General features: G+C 40.8%; 1 protein-coding gene across 1 annotated transcript; it reads left to right on the forward strand.

Annotated features, from left to right (window-relative positions):
* Positions 1–16,125: 16,125 nt before the first annotated feature.
* Positions 16,126–19,328, forward strand: LOC311040825 (claudin-10-like). The gene is made up of 4 exons (XM_084051182.1): positions 16,126–16,363; positions 17,304–17,465; positions 18,368–18,449; positions 18,949–19,328. Exons 1-4 carry the CDS (start codon positions 16,144–16,146, stop codon positions 19,085–19,087), a joined length of 603 nt encoding a protein of 200 aa, XP_083907308.1. The 5' UTR covers positions 16,126–16,143; the 3' UTR covers positions 19,088–19,328.
* Positions 19,329–19,802: the final 474 nt, after the last annotated feature.

The raw sequence follows: 19,802 nt of genomic DNA on the forward strand, positions 1-19,802 counted from the left end.
CCAGCCAAAAGTACACCCTGCGCATGTCACTGATCACATGCTTTTTTGAAAAATCGTGGAAGAGTTGTGTAAATCTTTAAATATATGTTTTGAAGCGAACATTTTCAACTCCGATCTGTGCTTCTGGGGGTCCCTGGAACATCATATTTTGAGATGGGGGTCCGCGGCCAAATACATATAATTTTGGGGGTCCTTGACATGGAAAAGTTGGAGCACCACTACTGATTTAGTCCTACTACAGTGTATGTCCTTGTTCATGGGCTCATTAGATGTACAGTAGTATAGGGGTCAAACCGGAGACTCAGTTTGGCCACACTAACCGCTAACTGCTTGGTCAACCCTTCCTCCCTCCTCCCTGATCTCTGAGTCTGGACCGGTTCACTGCTGTTTATTTCTTGTCAGATAAGGCACGAAACTGGCAACCATGTTACACCGAAGAAGTCTCCGAGAGGGAAGCAGTTCAGTTCAATAGTTCAACAAGGATCCTAATGTTTAATAACACAAGTTACTAGGCAATTGAGAGACGTTCCCTTATGACTCCTGATATTTATTTGACTCCTTTTTTAACCACGTGAACCCTGGCATCCCTATTCTCGGCATGTTATCAGACATGCCAAATCTCTTCGGAGATATTATAATAGTAATGTTATGTTATCCTAAAAACAAAGTTATTTGCCAAAATACCCTCGCGGCCCACGGGTTGGGAATCACTGCGCTTAGTTGTGGAAAAAGTAAATTTTTTACTTAAGTAAAAGTATCAATATTGCAAAGTAGAAATACTACTGTTATAAGTAAAAGTCTGGAATTAAAAATGTACTTGAGTAAAAGTACAAAAGTATTGGTATCAAAATGTACTCATTATGCAGAATGTCCCGTATCACAAGTTTTCAAATGTATGAAATGTATACAAATCTTTTGAAAAATAGCAGATCTACAAGCTCACAATGCGTCGCATCGCAACACATTGTGAGCTTGTAGATCGGCTATTTTCAAATGGCCGAAATGTATATAGGGCTGAAGTGGTAAATGTAGCCTATGTTTTGTAATAATAATCAAAATCTTCAAAGTAACTAGAAACTAAAGTTTTCAAATAATTGTAGTGGAGTAAAAGGATAATATTTCCGACTGAGAAGCAGTGGAGTAGAAGTAAAAGTACAGAAAATTGGAAATGCTCCAGTAAAGTAAAAATACCTCAAAATTGTACATAAGTGCAGTACTTGAGTAAATGTACTTAGTTACTTTACACCACCGACTGCGCTACACTCCTACGGTTCGACGCGCTCGCTCACACCTCGTGGCCGCCCAGAACGACCACAGGCTCCTATGGTTGGCCGCTGATCTGCTGTAGCTCCCCTAGCCCATTAGGACCGGGAACGCATCCGTGGATTTTTTCTTATTTCTTTGGGCTATTCAAAAAATATCAGATATACAAGCTCATAGCGCGGCACCCAGTGCCGTGCTATGAGCTTGTAGATCTGCTTCTTTTTTTTTTAATCGTGAACATTTGTGCAAATTTTTTAATATAGATTATTTTAAAAACGAACATTTTTAACTCAAATCTTTGCTTCTGGGGATTCTACAAATGTCTTCTAAATCCTAACAGTTTTTTTCTTTTTTCTAAAGCGATCAGATCTACAAGCTTGTATATCTGCTATTTTTGAATAGCCAAAGTATAAAATAATGGTTAAAGTGGTTACACAGATTTATACCTTATTCAATTTATCTTTTTTCTTACTTGATATTTGTCTATCCTGTTACTTAATCATTTTCTTGACTGGAGATACTCTGTTTATTTGCTTCAGTAATGACTGTATTACTTGTGAGTACGTAAAAAAACAAAAATGAATAAACAAAACGTTTAAAATGCATTCCCGGTCTTAATGGGCTAGAGCAGTTGTGGGCGACGTGCCTTGCTCAAAACCACCTCCGTATAGTACGTAGGTGTTGAAGGAAAGCAAAGCGTCACTCATTCCCTTCCCGGTGTTTCCCCCCCAGAAGGTCCAGGGATTCAACTATTTGACCTTGAGGCACCGTGCTTCCACTTTATGCGATTGTGACTCAGTGGTTCTCAACCTTTTCAGGCCGCGACCCCCCCAAAATAATCATATTTGAAGTGGGGACCCCCCACCCTGATAAGCACTTGGAATGTAGGAGTTGAGGCATTCCATTTAGTTTGACGCGGTTCCACAGAATATTGTGAAAATAGCAGACCTACAAGCTCACAGGCGTTGTGAGCTTGTAGATCTGCTATTTTCACAGTTTTTGCCTCTTTATTATATTATTGAACAATTTGGCCAATGTTTGACCAGTTAGTTTGTTGATTACTTTTGATGTAGTAATAGTATTTCTTTCTTTTTTTTTAAGGTATTAAAAAGGTCTTGAAAGGTCCTTAAATTGGTCCTTAAACTTCTCTGTCATCTGGGGAACACCCAAAATCATGTGGGGACCCGCCTGGGGGTTCCGAACCACAGGTTGAGAACCAATAGATCATAAGTGACAACATTTAACCTGATTACAATGCGGTCTCGCTGGCATAAAGAAGAAATGGAAAAACATAGAATGGACATTTCAACTCTATGCTTACATGGGGGCACTCCTGCGTTTGTTCGATGCGGAATTGTCCTGTATGCTATGCAGGGTCCTGTGTCCACAGCAACAAGCGTCATTGGGTCCCCCGGCATATTAGGTGACTGTGAAGTGAACATGGAATATCGGGTGGGTTAGAGCTAAGTAGGCGTAAGACCTTTCTATACTATTTTATATCTATGCAAGAGACTTGGGCTTGAACTTGGACTTGATTCCTCCATTTGTACCAGGTATGTCTCGATGCCTTGGATGTTTTTTCTGCCCAGTTTGAGGAAAAATAGGAAACTTGATTTGAAAGAAGATTAAACTACTTTTCAGTTAGCTCTTTTGCAGTGTGCTGGCAGCCTTCAGATGAATGAATGCGTGGAAGGTGTGTTAGTTCCAGCACGGGAGAGATTTTTTATTACCATTGGCACTCAACATAGACTAAATACTGGTTATGTAATGGAACCGGTGTTCAAGTAATGATTCCTGAAAACCCATAGGAAATAAATGGTGGTGGTCGTGCTCATTCATGCCGGTAATTATCAGTACCTTCTTAAAATCAGGGGAAACCCTCAAAGCAAAGAAATTATTAACTTTGGAGAGACCTGAAACCGCTTTGCGTCGATCCACAATTAAAACCACTCGTGTTGGTCTGTCTGGTACGGTACATCCTGCAATATATTTTCGATACCGCCGTCGGTGAAGGCGAAGGGCATTACATCACGTGCGCAAACGTTCACCTCAAAATTGAGCATGTTTCCATGTAAGTCCCATAGTTTCTCTGCGAGTTGAATCTTGCATTTAAAATAGCAGTTTCCATTTCTCATTTTGAAAGAAACAAAAAATAGAAAAGGAGAGCTCAGAGAACGACGGACAGAGGCTGTATGAGGACACGCGCGGCCTTACCAGTAATATTTACTTTAAAAATATTAGGAAAAAGAGAGGCTTTCTGAGGCAAATTATGGAGTACAGTATCAGCTGAGAGGGAAATTAGCACCTCTGCGGAATCCCCGGGGCTATACTGGCGTTCTGTCGGACCACATCGTCAAAATAAAACTTACACCACAACATGACTCCCTTAGGGAATATTTGCTTTTGGATGAGTCCCTATTTTCTCCTCAATGTGTTGCATTCCTGTGCAGCATGCAACCCCCAACCCCCCCACACCCCTATGTTCCCAGTCCTCCTGTATGTCTTTGACTGCAATAAAGGGACATCAGTGAATTCTCAAGACTTCTGTGTGCTACCTCAAGATCATCGTCCCTTTTAATGACGCTTAAACTGCCATAAAAAAAACAAAACGGTCAAGACCTCACAGATCAGCACTCTCGTAAAACCTACGTGTCTTGGACTCGTGCTTGACTTTTGCACCAGACAATTTTGCAAACCCCTCCCCCTTCCCATCGTTTTCTTTGGCTGGGTGAAAGTGATGTGCTAGCTAGGCTACATTATGTAGCCTAGCTATTAGTGCTCTGATGGACCGCATAGTCAAAATAACACTGCACCGCCACAACATGACGCTTGTCATGATTTATGACCTTTATCTGCTTGACCCAGTACAGTGCACACATGTGCATCTACGTAAGCATATTGATATCTGTGATACGATGACCATCAACTACTTTATCAAAGAGACTGACGTCGGTCTGTGCACAATTATACAAGATGCATGTTCTATTCCTATCCATTCTGTTCTTGTTCCATATCTTCTGGTCACGTCATGTGTCCACTGTCCATTACTGTGTATATATTTCCCTATGTGTGTATTAAACTTCAGTGTGCCTCAAGGCCTCGCTGTTGGTGCCTTGCTGTCCTAAGATGAGAAAATTAGTGAAATTTACCGGTGCAAAAAACACACACCCGTCTTGGAACTCTCTTGTTCTCTTGTTAAGTCCGAGTTATACTTATACTACGACGAATGAATCGCAGCTATTTTATGCAGCACGACACCGTTGTACGGCGGAGCATAAATGAGGCATTACGCAGCTCTTAGAATGTGTGGGTGGGGCTGACAGACAGTCTCATAGGCGAGGAGGGGAATGAGAACAGGCTCACACAACCGTTGTTCTGGGGAGACCTCACACCAACTTGTGGCGAAACAGGAGCCACTGAATTTGTAGGGATAAGACTGATTGGAGATGTTTGGAAGGATAAAGGCCCTTAAAGCCCACAAACTGGAGACAGAACGCCTTGGAAAGGGAACAACTGGCCCATTTTTAAATGTAGCTCTGCCCCGCCCTGACCCAGCAGCCCACCCCGTGTATCGTTTCCTTCTCTAATTAACCCAAACCCACCTCTGTTAGCTTAAGGAAACCCTTGGGAGCCGGGAATCAGTCAAACGTCGGATATGACAAGGATTAGAAGTTATTTTCTGTCCCAAATGACTTAAATTAGCCATTGGCTTGGTAAGCAATCACTTACTGGTGAAATATTACCACCAGCATAAAACGATCACCACAAAACTATGCAAGAACTCAATGGCAAAGTGAAAAAGAAAAGTAAGAATGGTGGCCAAAATGACCCCAAAATCTAAGTTAAGCACTTATGACCACTTATACAATGTTATACTGTATTTTTCCACGAAGGATGGAAGTATTCGACCACAGCCTGAGAGGTTTCAGACACACTCCATTAGCTTCTCCTCTCTGTATGCATACATATTCATGCTAACAAGCACACATGACAAAAACACACCACACTCAATAGGTTACCCCGACCCTACTCCATAACAAACACCTGTCTCTATGCTCCGTGAGTTGGCACAATACATTAAACCGCTTACGTTCATTCAATGTTTCTTTCTTAGAAAAATAACATCAATCTTCTTTTGAGAAATAAAAGACGCAAAAACCGGGAGGCGAGATAAGGCCTAGCAAACCAAAACAAACAGGTTGATTTTTCCATTAGATAAGGACGCACTGGGAACTTTCCCATGTTTGGATATGTCACACACCAATAGTAGCCGAATGCACCAGGGGTGACGTTTTTCCAAAGCTACTGGTTGGTTTGCCTTTTGTGTGGGAAGGTCACGTGGGAAGGTCACAGGAGGGTGAGATGAGTCCCAAGGAGTATCACCATGGATAGGCCTACTCTATGCGTAGATAGAGACCTTTATTGATCACATGGGGGGAAATCAGTTATCATAGCAGTACAGCAGTTATGAAACACATGGACAGATACAGAAAAAGAGATACAGCTAATAATAATCAGAATCATAATAAAGAGTAAGCAGGTAGTAATGTACAGGGATTAGAAATAATGTACCAGAAACTAAAGGAGACTTGGGTGTACTGCAGTACTATTGCTTGGCTGTATTTGAACCACCCGTTGCGTGTTGTATGAGCTATTAACTGGTATAAATAATATGTAGTGAAAATGACTGTGTTAACAGTGGCAGTAACATAATGATCGCAACATAATGATTCCCCCCCATCCCCCCCGCGTGCGCCGGATCCCCCACTGTGTGCTAAACCAAAACCTGCAGCCTAGCCCCTTTGGGAGATTTGGGGTGACGTGAGGGCATAATACCATGGGCTGGCTTAGTTTCGGCTGCTTTATGTTAATTGGCGTGCTGTTGTACTTTGAAACGCTGCCTTTGCCATTAACCAAGACAGACTTTGGAATTGATGCAGGAAATTGTTGTACATACAGTACATGGGAGCCAGGTTATCCTGGACCTTATCGACTGGTGTGAAGCAGCTCATAGACCAGTGTTTCCCAAACAATGGGTCGGGACCCCTATTTGGGACGTGGATCCATTTTTATGGGTCGTGAATAAATATAATTTTCTTTATTATTATTTGAAAGGAATTTTCAAAAAATATATATATTTATGTACTTGTAGATCAACAATTTTCACGATTAAATAAGGCTCTAGTGGTTGTTCATCATATATTTTTGTAAATTTGGGTCCCTGGGCAGACAAGACCCAAATTTATCTTGTGGGACTTGTGCTGAAAAGATTGGAGAGCCGCTGGCTTAGAAATTCAAGCGCCCACCCGTGGAGAGCAGTCCATCACAGCAGTCTTCTTTCAGAGAGGCTCCCAGGCTTGTTCGGTGGGACTTGGCCGGGGATCAAACCCACAACCCTATCAAGCATCAGCGCGGATACGCCAACCGCACCGGCACTGCCGCCGATCTGATACCAATATCACTCCGTTATAGGATCACTTTGACAGACAACGTGTTTTGATTTAGTTTTTGGGTTTCGATTTTTCCTCGCGAAATGCGAACCTTGCTCTGCCGCCGAGGGCCCTCTCGTAAAAGCAAACTTTGGTGCAAAATAGGATTTCCCTTCTTAAATAAAGACGTTGAGACTAATCAAATCAAATACGGGACTGAGGAGAGAGTTGGGAGTGACTCCTCTCTCACTGCATCATGTCTGTACTGAGGTTATGTGCATATCTGGCCTATGAGCCTGTGCTGAGGGCCACAGCCAAGGGGCCCATAACACGCTGCGTGGAGCGCGTTACCATGTTCCTTCCCGTCTCTGCCTCATAGCTCATAACATACTATATAAATGAGAGTCAGTCCACGACCTGTTAGTGGGGACGTGTGTCATACATATTTGAGTACTGAGCGCAGCGTCTAGTGGTGTGAAAGTCACAGCAAAGTGTACTGATGTCAGGCTGATTGACAGGTAAGTTCTGCTCTCATGGGCACTATACAAAGTGACTCGAACCAAGCACAAGACACGGTCTAATAACTGTGTGACAACTGTCTAATAACTGCTTCAAGCTGGGTGTCCCTTGTCCCGACAATCATCTCTACAACACAAAAAAAAAAGTCCCGGTTTTCAATATTCACTACCAAATTGTCCTGATTTTCACCACAATTAAAATAAGAATACTTGTTTTGAGTGCTTACACGGATGGTTATCGTGTTCTGTTCCATTGAAAGTGCAGTCACTAGATGTGCTAAGTAAAAAAAGTATTGGTGACATTTTCTTTATTTGAAAAATGAAAATAAAAAATTAACACCAAAGAAATTGTCAAAAGTAGTGAAAATAGACGATCTACAAGCTCAAAGATGTCATTGTGAGGTTGTAGTATTTTCATTATTTTCTAAATCTGATTTTAAGTGATTAAGGGAGCCAATTTGGGGTTTTGAAAATGTGCCAACAATGTGTCTCTCAGACTTCATGTGGCCAGTGATCTGGACGTTAGTCATCTATGATGAATCTATGACGCTGTATGACTGCATATTTGGCCACAGTTACATCCTGATCCGACAATCTTTGACATCTATCATAAAATTACAGTTTATTAAAAAACACTGCCCATTGGCAGGTTGCACAAGACATTTGGTCTCACACACACTCTCACGCACGCGCACACGCGCACACGCACGCACGCACGCACGCACGCACGCACGCACGCACGCACGCACGCACGCACACACACACACACACACACACACACACACACACACACACACACACACACACACACACACACACACAGTAAAATAAATCTACTGTAAATGGTGCATTTATATAGCGCTTTTATACAAAGCGCTTTACAGAGATTGTGCATTACATACACCCATTCACACACACATTCAAACACCGATGGCAGAGGAAACCATGCAAGGCACCAACCTGCTCATCGGGAGCAATTAGGGGTTCAGTGTCTTGCTCAAGGACACTTTGACACTAACTCTGGGGGGAGCCCGGGGACCGAACTGGGAACCTCCGGCCGCTCTATCGGCCACTCTACCCCTGAGCCACTGCCGCCCTATTAACGAGGGCAGTACTGTCTACTGCTTTGAGCAGTGGCATCCATAGAAGTCTCCCAGTATGGATTATTCCATTATGCTATTAGTTGTGCAGTGCATAGAGGGAAATTATTAGCACGTTTGACACAAATCTAATGTCTTAATTAATTGCCACACAACTAATGGATTCGTGGTTGATGTATAGAGCCCAGAATGTTCAAACCATTTATCTGTCAGGATGGGGCAACAGTGAAATGTATTTCCTGCAGTAAAACATATTAAAAAAAAAGAAATGTCCAAGGAAAAGTGTTCTGAAAGAAACCAGTAAGACGAAATAGATTGTGTGTCTACTTAAAAAAAATCCCCAAAATAACAGTCCAACAGAAGAAAAGACCTTAAAAGTCTGCAACTTGCCTGAACAAACTTAAGAAACTTGAGGACTGTATACTCCTCCATCCTCTCTTAAAACCAAACCCTTGGAGTAGATTTTAGGCCTGTCTTCACCCAGCTTAATTCTCTGCTGATTCATCACTCCATTTTGGCCTCAATCCCCTTAGCTGAAAATATATAGCCTACAGTTGACCTAATGGAGGATTCAAAGACAAATGGAAATAAACTTCAATACACTTTACCATCCATGTATGCAGAACAACTACCTGTAAGGTTGACAGGCAAAAAGACACTAGGCTAGTAGCCAATTAACGCGAGCTGGACTGAACTAGACCACACAACTGTATTAACCTATTAAGACCAGGGAAAGCATCTGTGACATTTTAAGATTTCTTTGGATATAAAAAAATAGCAGATATACAAGCTCATAACATGGCCGCGCTATGAGCTTGTAGATCTGCTTTTTTTTTTTTTTTTAATCTTGAAAATATAAATATTTTTTTAAAGCAAACATTTGTAAATCAAATCTTTGCTTCTGGGGATTCTACAAAAGTCTTCTAAATCCTAACAGTTTCCTGAAAAACGTATTTTCCTTGACCCAGAAGCAAAGATTTGAGTTACAAATGTTCCCTTTAAAAAAATAAGAAATTCAAATATTTGCACAAATGGTTACGTTTTTTCAAAAATAGCAGATCTACAAGCTCATAGCGCGGCACACCGGCACTATGAGCGTGTAGATCTGCTATTATGATCTCAGTATAATAACTCACCAAAGTGTTGTTTCAGTTGCAAGCAGGTGGTGAAATGGGCCATGATTGTAGAAACAGGGGGCATCGAGTCCAGTGACTGAATGCATGGCGCCCTCTTGTGGAAAGGAAATCCCTCTGTCTGCAGTGGGAGAAAATCCAAAGTGTTCAAATAGCAATTGTTGTATGAGAGCAACAGTGGTGTAAATTAACTAAGTACATTTACTCAAGTACTGTACTTAAGTACAATTTTGAGATACCTTTACTTTTCTAAAGTATTTCCAATTTTCAGAAAATTTACTTCTACTCCATTACATCTCAGAGGCAAATATTGTACTTTTGCTCCACTTCAATTATTTGAAAACTTTAGTTACTAGTTACTTTGCAGATATACATTATAAAACATAGACTAACCACTTTATCCCCATTTTATACCTAGGCTATTTGAATTCCTAGGCCACAAGAATCAGATCTGATGCCTCATTAACACTGTTCCATTAGGCTTCTACAGTACAGTAAGTGTGTACCATATATCAAATACAATACATACAACAGCTGTACAGTATATATTTGTGTGTTTATTTATGTGGTTATGTCAGTCCAGGCATTCTAGACTCAGGCTGATATGCCACCCAAACCTACATGGTCGTGGCCTGTTTAGACTTGTGCCACCACAGTCCATGTCAGAAGGCCTATGGGTCCAAAATGGGAGTGTACAGAATGTATTTCAGCACATTTATCCGTTTAAAAGTTTTTTCATGTTATTTAAATATGTATACAGATTGTTTATCTACATATCGTTTCATTATTTATCTATATTGTTTATTTCTAGCAATACAGTATAGCCAATAGACAAGATAAAAATGTTTGGAAATAAATGTATGTGTAGCGATATTTTGTTTCTAACCAACTATTACACTTGAAGTTCTCCTCGGAAATATAAAGGTATTCTTTTATTCCACTCTATCCTACCAAATCAAATGTAATTTAAACAGCACCTTTTAGGAAAATCTCGCAAATTAAGGTGCTTTCCAAATACAATAAGAATACAGCAATAAAATAAAACAGCACTGCAATGAAAACAAAGGAAAGATAAAGTATGACATTGCAGTTACAGCTACTATATCTCAGAATGCTGGTTAACTTTATTGTGAAGGGAAGATCAAGTCAATCTCATCAAGGAAACAAGATAAATCCAGGCTATAAATGTATTCTGGGAAAGTGAAGTTCAAGTATGTGGAATGATTATCATAGTTGATATAAATCCTATTGTGAATTCAGAACTGAAAGCAAGCTGTCAAATAGCTGTGAAAAAGAAAAGTGGTGGAAAGTAACTAAGTACATTTACTCAGGCACTGTACTTAAGTACAATTTTGAGGAACTTTTACTTTACTGGAGTATTTCCAATTTTCTATATTTTTACTCTCTCAGTACTTTGACTCCACAACAATTTGAAAACTTGAGTTACTAGTTACTTTGTAGATTTTGATTTGAAGTAAAAAATAAATTAAAAAAAAACTCAAAAGTGTACTTAAGTACAGTACTTGAGTACATGTACTTACTGTAGTTACTACTGGATAGCTGTGAGAAAGATGCAGCAGTGCTACCAGAGAGTTCTACTGTGCTCACCTTCACCCCCTCCCTCTCAGCTTTCCAGCAGTCTGCCCTCATGTCGGCCCACCTTCCCTATAATAAAGAAGAGACATTGTTATTAAACTGTGGTTAGAAGAAACACAAACAGGTTACACAAACAGCAAACAACAGCCAACCAAGGAATTTCAACTGCAATCACAAGATTTGTTTTCACAAAATCAAGAGTTTCCCCACATATACTGCATGTGTTTTTCTGCACAGAGAAAAAAAAGAAAAATCCTTTAAGATTCTGCGTACGGAGCAAAGATTTATTTTCACAGGTCACCACAGTATATGACAGTAAACAGCCTGATTAAAGTGCTTGTCAAAGGTCTTTCGCCTGCAACTTTATCATTTGACTCTTGACTTTTAATCAGTCTTTTAACTGCACATAAACGACACGCCACAAGACACTGCGAAGCCAAGCACTCGAACATCTGTGCTCAGCATAATTCCGGAGAGGCTCATTTATATGTCACTGCTGTTTCTGGGTAAAACCACATCATAGAATGTTCACTGTGCATCTTTTTCCTTCCTCGAATGCTGTTGTGTCTTTGTTTTTCCACCCGATATGTTACTTAAACCACTTCACCACTTAAACCCTCTAGACTTAGTAAACTAGACCTGTGTTGCCCCTGTACTTGGACCTCTTTTTTTCCATCTAAATCCCTTCTACAAAAATAGCCCATCTACAAGCTCACAACGTGTCACCTTGCGACACGTTGTTAGCTTGTAGATCTTTGGCTAATGTTCCTCCAAGAAGATGGATGCTGGGGTTCAAGTGGTTAAAGGACGACTTCACCCATTTTCAACATATCTTCATATAATTGGTCCTCACTAATGCTCATTATAATATGGTACCATTTCTGTCTACTCAGTCTGTGTCTCAGAGGGGGGCTGTGGACTGTTCAGAAATCCGCCTACCAGTGACATCATCGATGGGGAATCCAAGCTAATAGAAACTGCAGGCTTTCTATTGCTGGAAAGTTGGCATGCTATAATGGAAGTCATTGGCCCCGATTCAAAACGAGGGTCGTAAATATGGTGTAAATGAAGTTCGTAAAGGAGGTCGTATTTCTGGTACTCACTAACGGACGTGCGATTCAAAAGGGGTGTCGTATATGACAGAGACGTGCGTATGACCAGTGCGTATGACCAGGTGTGATGATTACTCTCTGGAAGGCTGCATCCAACAGCATCCAACTTCAACGTCACCGTGCTGAACCGTGTTAAACAGTGTTGCCATGTCCGCTTATTATAAGCGAATTTGGACTTATTTTTCTGTAAAGTTGCTTGTAAATATTGGGAGCTGTGGGGTGCGTTTTTTTGGGCTTGTTTCTAAAGTGTAGTTCATTATTTGGGCTTGCTTCACAATTGTTCAATTATTTTAACCGGTGGTTGTCAAATATTTTTATGTCATGGACCCCCAAGTTAATATGTAGGCTAATTTATCCCTATAAGCCCCATCTGAAAATGTTTTGTGCCCGCTGGAGGCAGATTTGTGTTGTTAAAATGTTTAAAAAATCTTCCAAATATTCCACATTTTATTACAAGATTTAAAAAAAAATATATAGCAGATCTACAAGCTCACTACGGTTTAATTAAAGTTCTTATAATGGGCTGTCAGTTGCTTCTTTTGGGCTTATTTTCATAGACCTGGTTGCTTATTTCTCTCACAACATCTGGCAACGCTGATGCAAGTTAAACTCCGCCGTCTAAAGAATAAAGATAACAGATGCGGTGTCGCATCGCCTTGACAACTTACTGTTCTGTCTGGAAGCGGATCACGTAATAAATGCTCTCATGTGTAATGAGAATAAAGACGTTTACAAGGTTTAACCCCATTACCAAATAAAAGGCTAATAAAACGTGGAAAGGATATTATAGCCTATAAGCCTTTTCTAATGAACATTGCGCACCTTTACCAAGGTAAAAAGATTATGAAATCCAGCATCCAAGTGGAACGCTGCTATCCGATTATGGACCAGAGCTTATTGATTACTTATTGATTAAATTAGTTATTTTTTGATTAATATATCACTGTCCTACGTCGGAATGGGGAATAGATCTTCTGGACACAGCTTTCATCCACTATTAGTTTCCTCATCAGATGGTAATATTTATTAGGCTGTTGTGTGTGGCGTTCATGTGATCAATATACAGTAGAGTAGCCTACAGTAGACTATTAGCCTACAAATTAATACCGCGGCACGGACACTGAGGTGCGTCAGTCTCTCCGCAGTCTCATTAAGGCATGATAGCCTATTTTCATTATTACGTGACACTTTGGCTGAGATGGCCCGCTGGCAAACACACTGAGGGACCTTTTCAGCTCTAAATGCGACTCATAGCCTAGAAAATAAATAAAAAGCGGTGGAATCTATCTACATGTCTAAGCAATACATCGTTTGACATTTATTTTTTATTTTTTTATATATATGTGTTGACAAATGTTGGGCACATATATATTTTATTTGAGGTTTGCCACTGTTGTAATAGATTTTGGCATGAAGAATAAAGCATTCTAAAGACATACGCACATTTCAGCCCTGGTACGCCAGCCTCGGGGCTGACCTGAGAACGTGCGCACCTGACGCACAAAACACAGACCAAAAACTCTTTATGCATCAGGTGGATATGTACGACTTGTCCTAAATGCCGGTACGTACAAAATATGGTCGCAAATCCCTTTATGCATCCGGCCCATTGTTCTCACGTTAATAAAAATCTGAAGAAAATATTTGAAATTTTGTTTTAAAAAAAACCTGCCTAATGATGATGTCACTGGTAGGCAGGTTTCTGAAGTGTCCAAAGCCCTCCAATGACACACAGGCCGAGTAAAAGAAAATTGTGCTATTTTATCATGAGCATTAGTGAGGACCAATTATATGAAGATGGGTTGAAAATGGGCGAAGTTGTCCTTTAAATCCTATATACAGTACTTCATTGACTGGACTCCCCCAGGGGTTTAGTAGGCCCCCTCCTTTTATCCCGCTACAGCAAATCTCTTCCACCAAAAACAAGCTCACAACACATCACAATGCAAAGCGTTGTGAGCTTGTAGATTGCCTTATTTTTGCTGAATCTTTGCCAGAGAATAATGACGCTAGGGTTCATGTGGTTAAATGTGGTACTTAAAAAACCCTGTCATCAATGTCATCACAAGATAACAAAAGTCTCTCTCTCCATCCCTCCCAGTATTGTTTTTGCATTGACAGACAACCGTGAGAGTGAAAGAAAAGAGGACAGAAGGTCAATTTGGTGAGGTCACGACAGACAAGTTAAGTTGCACGCACACGCACGCTCACACATGCACATATAAACCCAGTTATTTGATTTCACATAATGAGTTGATCTAAAAAAATAAACATTTGCTGGTAGAACAAAGCAAGTATTGAAACCTCTCCAGGGTAGTGTTTGTTGGAGGAGCCCTTGAGGTCACCTCGATGAGGAAACCAGTCATCAGCTCGTTATCTCGTTAGTGTGTCACCCACTGGCAAAGGCAACAAGGGTGTCATCTTAACATTAAGCTTAATTGACACAACATCTGATAGTTTCCACATGAGTACCTGAGAGAATGGGCCGTGTCCTTTTCCCAATTGACTGGGCCAATTTCTACAGCTTGAAGTGTTTCCATTGCATCTGTAAAAGTAAACAAAATCAACAGAGAATCAAGATTTATTTAACAGGTCTAGTGTTTTGACAATTACTCCAGTCCACCATTAGGTGAGGCTATAGTGCTGTGAGCTGAGCATAATGGTAATAAGTTGTCTTCATTTTACTGTTGAAAGACTTCTTTCACTGTTTATGTCACGTTACTGTTTATGTGCATTTGAGATAATGTTGCGAAACCATTATGCAAAGTTGTTTAACTGTTTTCGATCTGACAGGCCAATGACATCATTAGTCATTCATTCAGTTCATCAGTTTATTCATTTTTCCATCCCATGAAGCATTGATTCTATCTGATCACCCCACGAGATTGTCCATCTCTCTGTAACTTGTCTTCTGCTTGTTGTCTTTTTGATACCCATCTCTGGTCATTCATTTTGATCACCAGTGGGGATATGTTTTATCCCCGTCTATATAGTTTTTGGGGTTTCTTTTACAAATCCAACCCTGCTCTCAAGTACTCTCTCCTTCAGTTTACTTTGCACACCACAAGTGACTGTGGAATGATGGGAATTGACACGCACGCATGAATGCCATGTACACACGCACATGCACACACGCAGTCACACGCGCTCATAGCATGCACGCGCACACACGCACTTATGCACTTACACACACTACCAGACACTTGACCAGTGTGTGCATGTGTTTGCAAAAATGCATGTGCCCTACATGTACTGTATGCCTTCTGTGTGCGTGTGTGCGTGCGTGTGTCTGTGTAGGAATGCAGAGACATGGCATTGTCACTCCTGCTTTCTCAAGAGTGGGGATTTAGCTTGTGCCCGACTGTGTGTGCGTTTCACTGAGTCGACCTGCCAAAAAGTGGTAGTGAACAGAGTCAGACATACTGTAGGCTCGGATAGCAGATAGACCACTCACATATTTGTACCTGCGCAACCCTTCTCTCTGCACCTGTTCTCTGAAACTTCTCTGTGTGCCTGTATCCTATCACCTCTGACCAGAGAGAGAGAGAGCAAAGAGAGGGTGGGGGGGGGGGGAGAGAGATGGGGGTGTAGGGAGAAGGATAGACAGAAGATGGGGGAGGGGTTTAAAGCAAGGGACTTAATCCTAAAATAGATATAGGATAGGATCCTAGGATGGATAGGATGTGTATGCTGTGATTGTGCGTGCGTGCGTGCGTGCGTGCGTGCGTGCGTGCGTGCGTGCGTGCGTGCGTGCGTGCGTGCGTGCGTGCGTGCGAAGAGATACAGAGGTACAAGGAGAGAGAGAAAAAGGGGAAAGACAGAAAGAGGACGTAGAGAGTGAGAGCCAGAAAGAGAGAGAGAGGTAGAGAGTGAGTGAGAGAGAGAGAGAGAGAGAGAGAGAGAGGCAGAGAGTGAGAGAGTCCCACTCTCCTCTGTGACTGTGACAGATTACATCTCTTGACCCTCACCTTCAGTGCCTCAGCAGCAGGACCATGGGGAACATGGCCACGGAGATCGTTGCCTTCCTGGTCACCATCTCAGGGTGGATCCTGGTGTCCTCCACTCTGCCCACGGACTACTGGAAGGTGTCCTCCGTGGACGGGACGGTCATCACCACGGCCACCTTCTGGTCCAACCTGTGGAAGACCTGTGTGACAGACTCCACCGGTGTCTCCAACTGCAAGGACTTCCCTTCCATGCTGGCTCTAGACAGTGAGTGCAAGGTACTGCTTAGTTAGCAAAGTAGGACTACTACTACTATTATTTATTTTATTTATTTTATTTATTTTATTTATTTTATTTATTTTATTTATTTTATTTATTTTATTTATTTTATTTATTTTATTTATTTTATTTATTTATTTATTATATCATCATCATTGGTGTTGTAATTATTAACAGAAGTAGTAGTAGTACTAGCAAAATAAGCTTTTTATTCATTGCACTATTATTATTATTGTTATTATTACACTTATTGGGTATTGTGGTACAGTTTATGTGTGGGGTCACCACAGTGTGTTTGTGTGTTGTCCGCATGTACGTCTGTATACATAAAGAGACCTAAATCTTGACCACCTGTTTTCATTTGGATGAATGACTACCATTGTAAACAAGCGCATTTGGAACTCGACACCCCCCCTGCCCCATTGCCAGTCTGGATGCAGTCCACAAACCAGCACATTTAACATTTAACAGGCACATTTCATTGAACAGGCTGAGCGAGGCAGATACAGTTCTCCTAATGTGTCCGAACCCGAGCTATTTGAGAAAGTCATGCACGGGGGCCACTCGTTCATGACAGAAGAAATGCTAATCAGACACGAAAAGGAGGTGTGTTGCTTAAGGATGCAATTGCGCTAATGTGCCCACCGTGAAGGAATTCGAGAAAGTCATGTAGTCTCCCAGAGGTCATTTGTGGACAAAGGAAATGTTACCTTGTTTTGGAGATAAGGGGAAATCACCCTCGTTACAGACCTGAGATGTAGCATATAATTAGGCTTTTACATTAAGACCTTGCCACTGGTGCGAATGTGTTTGCATGACAAAAAAAGTCCCCTCTTCTACCATCCTGTGCTGTCTGTTTCTCTCTCTCCATCCTGCTATCAATCAATCAGTCAATCAATTTGTCTTTTTTTTGTCTGTCTGTCTTTAGCCACTATCCATGTGTGTCGGGGCCTGATGATTGCTTCGGTGATTTTGGGTTTCTTCGGAGCCATCGTGGCCCTAGTGGGAATGAAGTGCACGAAAATCGGGGGCTCGGAGACCACCAAAGCCCGTCTAACTGTCCTAGCTGGCTTTCACTTCATTCTTAACGGTAAAGCGCCCCTTATACACTTCTCTGTACCAGGATGTAATGGGTGCATATTGGCAGACTGTATTGATTTAACTTATATTGTAGCACCCCCATAACTCTGAGAGTGTACACATATGGAACCAAATCCCTTATGGGTCCATTTGTACACCCTCAGAGTTATTGACCTGTAAGAGTCCATTTGGAGTGCTCTCAACCTGAGGGTCCCTGGACAACACTTTGAGAAGCACTGCAGTAGACTTATGAATAATGTGAGGTGCTCTGGTGACTCAACTTAAAAGTACACACATGTTCTACTTAAGTAAAAGTATCAATACTGCAGTGTAGAAATACTCTGTTACAAGTAAAAGTCCGGCAATACAAATTTACTTGGGTACAAAAGAATTGGCATAAAAATATACTTAAGTACCAAAAGTAAAAGTACACATTGTGCAGACTGTCCCATTTCACAAGTTCAAAATGTATACAAATCTTTTGATGGTCTTTTGATGGCCGAAATATATGGCTGAAGTGGTTAATGTATGTTTTGTGATAATAATATAACTAAAGCACTTCAAATAATTGTAGTGAAGTAAAAGTACAATATTTGCCTCTGAGATGTAGTGGAGTTCAAGTAAAAGTATTGAAAATGGGAAATACTCCAGTAAAGTAAAAAAAAATCCTCAAAAGTGTACTTAAGTACAGTACTTGAGTAAATGTACTTAGTTACTTTACACCACTGCAACTTACTACTAATTTACATTAACTACTACTGCATATCCTGGATATGAACCAGACTCAAGGATAATATGTGTCATCTCTCCTCTGTTCCCACGCCCTCCTCACTTGCCCTAATTGTTTTTTTTAAAGCAGACAAAGAATTGCAGTTTGCAGTCTTTGCATGTTACAAACATTTCTGGTTGCAGGGCTGTGCAGCATGACGGCGTACTCCCTATATGCTCACAGGATTACAACGAACTTCTTTGACCCACTCTTTTACGCTCAGAAGTAAGTGTTGGTGATCTGCGGAAGCTGATGTTTGATTACATTTACAGCGTAATGCCATAGTTTGTGTAAATGGTATCTTAACTACTTAATACTTCATTTATTTGTAAGACAAATAGTGAAAATAGCTGAGCTCTCAACTTGTGAGATAGTAGATCAACTATTTCTGCAGAATGTTTTGTCTGAATATTTTGCCACTTTTTGCAAAATGTGCACCTATCATCACATGCTCAGAATAGGGACGCTAGGGTTCATGTGGTTACTGTTTGATTGAGTTCAAATTCATTGTCACTTGACTATGTTTTCGAATTTTGCTTTATTTTTTGGTCTATTTTATTGATTTATGCAAGATCCAATCTTAAGGCCCGAGGTGTTTTTTCTTTTCTTTTTTTTATGTCACCTGCACAATTTGTTTCAATTGTATTTTGAGACGTTCCTGCTTTCATTGATTGGGTAGTAAACTTGAAGTTAAAAAGTTTTAGTTTGACTTGTTTGTGTCTAGATTCGAGCTGGGAGCGGCCCTCTTCATCGGCTGGTCTGGGTCGGTGCTGTGTATCGTCGGAGGATTCATATTCTGTCTCTCCTTATCGGATGGCGTCAGTATCAGGCAAGCTGGTTTCTTTACAATAACATTAACATGAGTTGGTGGTTACTTCCATGTATCTGCAGCCTCATCTTTCGTCAAGAGCAATCAGTGACCTGATGTAAGACGATTTCATTTAGAGGGACCGTGCCGTGCAATCCAGTCGAGTCATTTTACCTAAATTATGGTGTGGTCATTTAAAAACCACTGTGGCAAGCAATCTCTCTCAACATCTTGTCTCATAATCTGCGGATTTAAAAGGAAATTGTACTCCAATTATTTTGATAAGTTACATGAATGATGACGGCTGAATGTTTCCTTTGTCGCAGCCTGAAAATGTGGACAACATTATTTATGTGAAAGTCACCTTGAATTAGTGAATGAGGAGAGGAGGGGGGGTTGGCTGCTATTGGCCACATGCATCGAGGAAACAAACTTTTTTTCTGGGAAGCCTGTGATATACTTCTTAATATTCTGGGTCAGAATATTTCCTCAAGGGAATAGGTGTTTGTTTTTATTTCGAGCACAGCAGACAGCCCACTCTCCTTTGCTACACAGTGAGCAGGGAAGGTGAAAAGTATGTAGTTAGTGAGTAAAATGTTATTTATAAAGCACATTTAAAACCACTGGTGTTGACAAAAGTGCTGTACAACAAACATACAAATAGACACGGTTAACAGAGAACAGAATACACAGAAACGAAAGACAGAGCAGCAAATAATAAAGACATTCATTATGCAGACCAGACATATACAACATTAATCAGTTTTAAA

The sequence above is a fragment of the Gymnoscopelus microlampas genome (assembly GCF_963454915.1).
Source record: "Gymnoscopelus microlampas genome assembly, chromosome: 24".
In the NCBI taxonomy this organism is placed as follows: domain Eukaryota; kingdom Metazoa; phylum Chordata; class Actinopteri; order Myctophiformes; family Myctophidae; genus Gymnoscopelus; species Gymnoscopelus microlampas.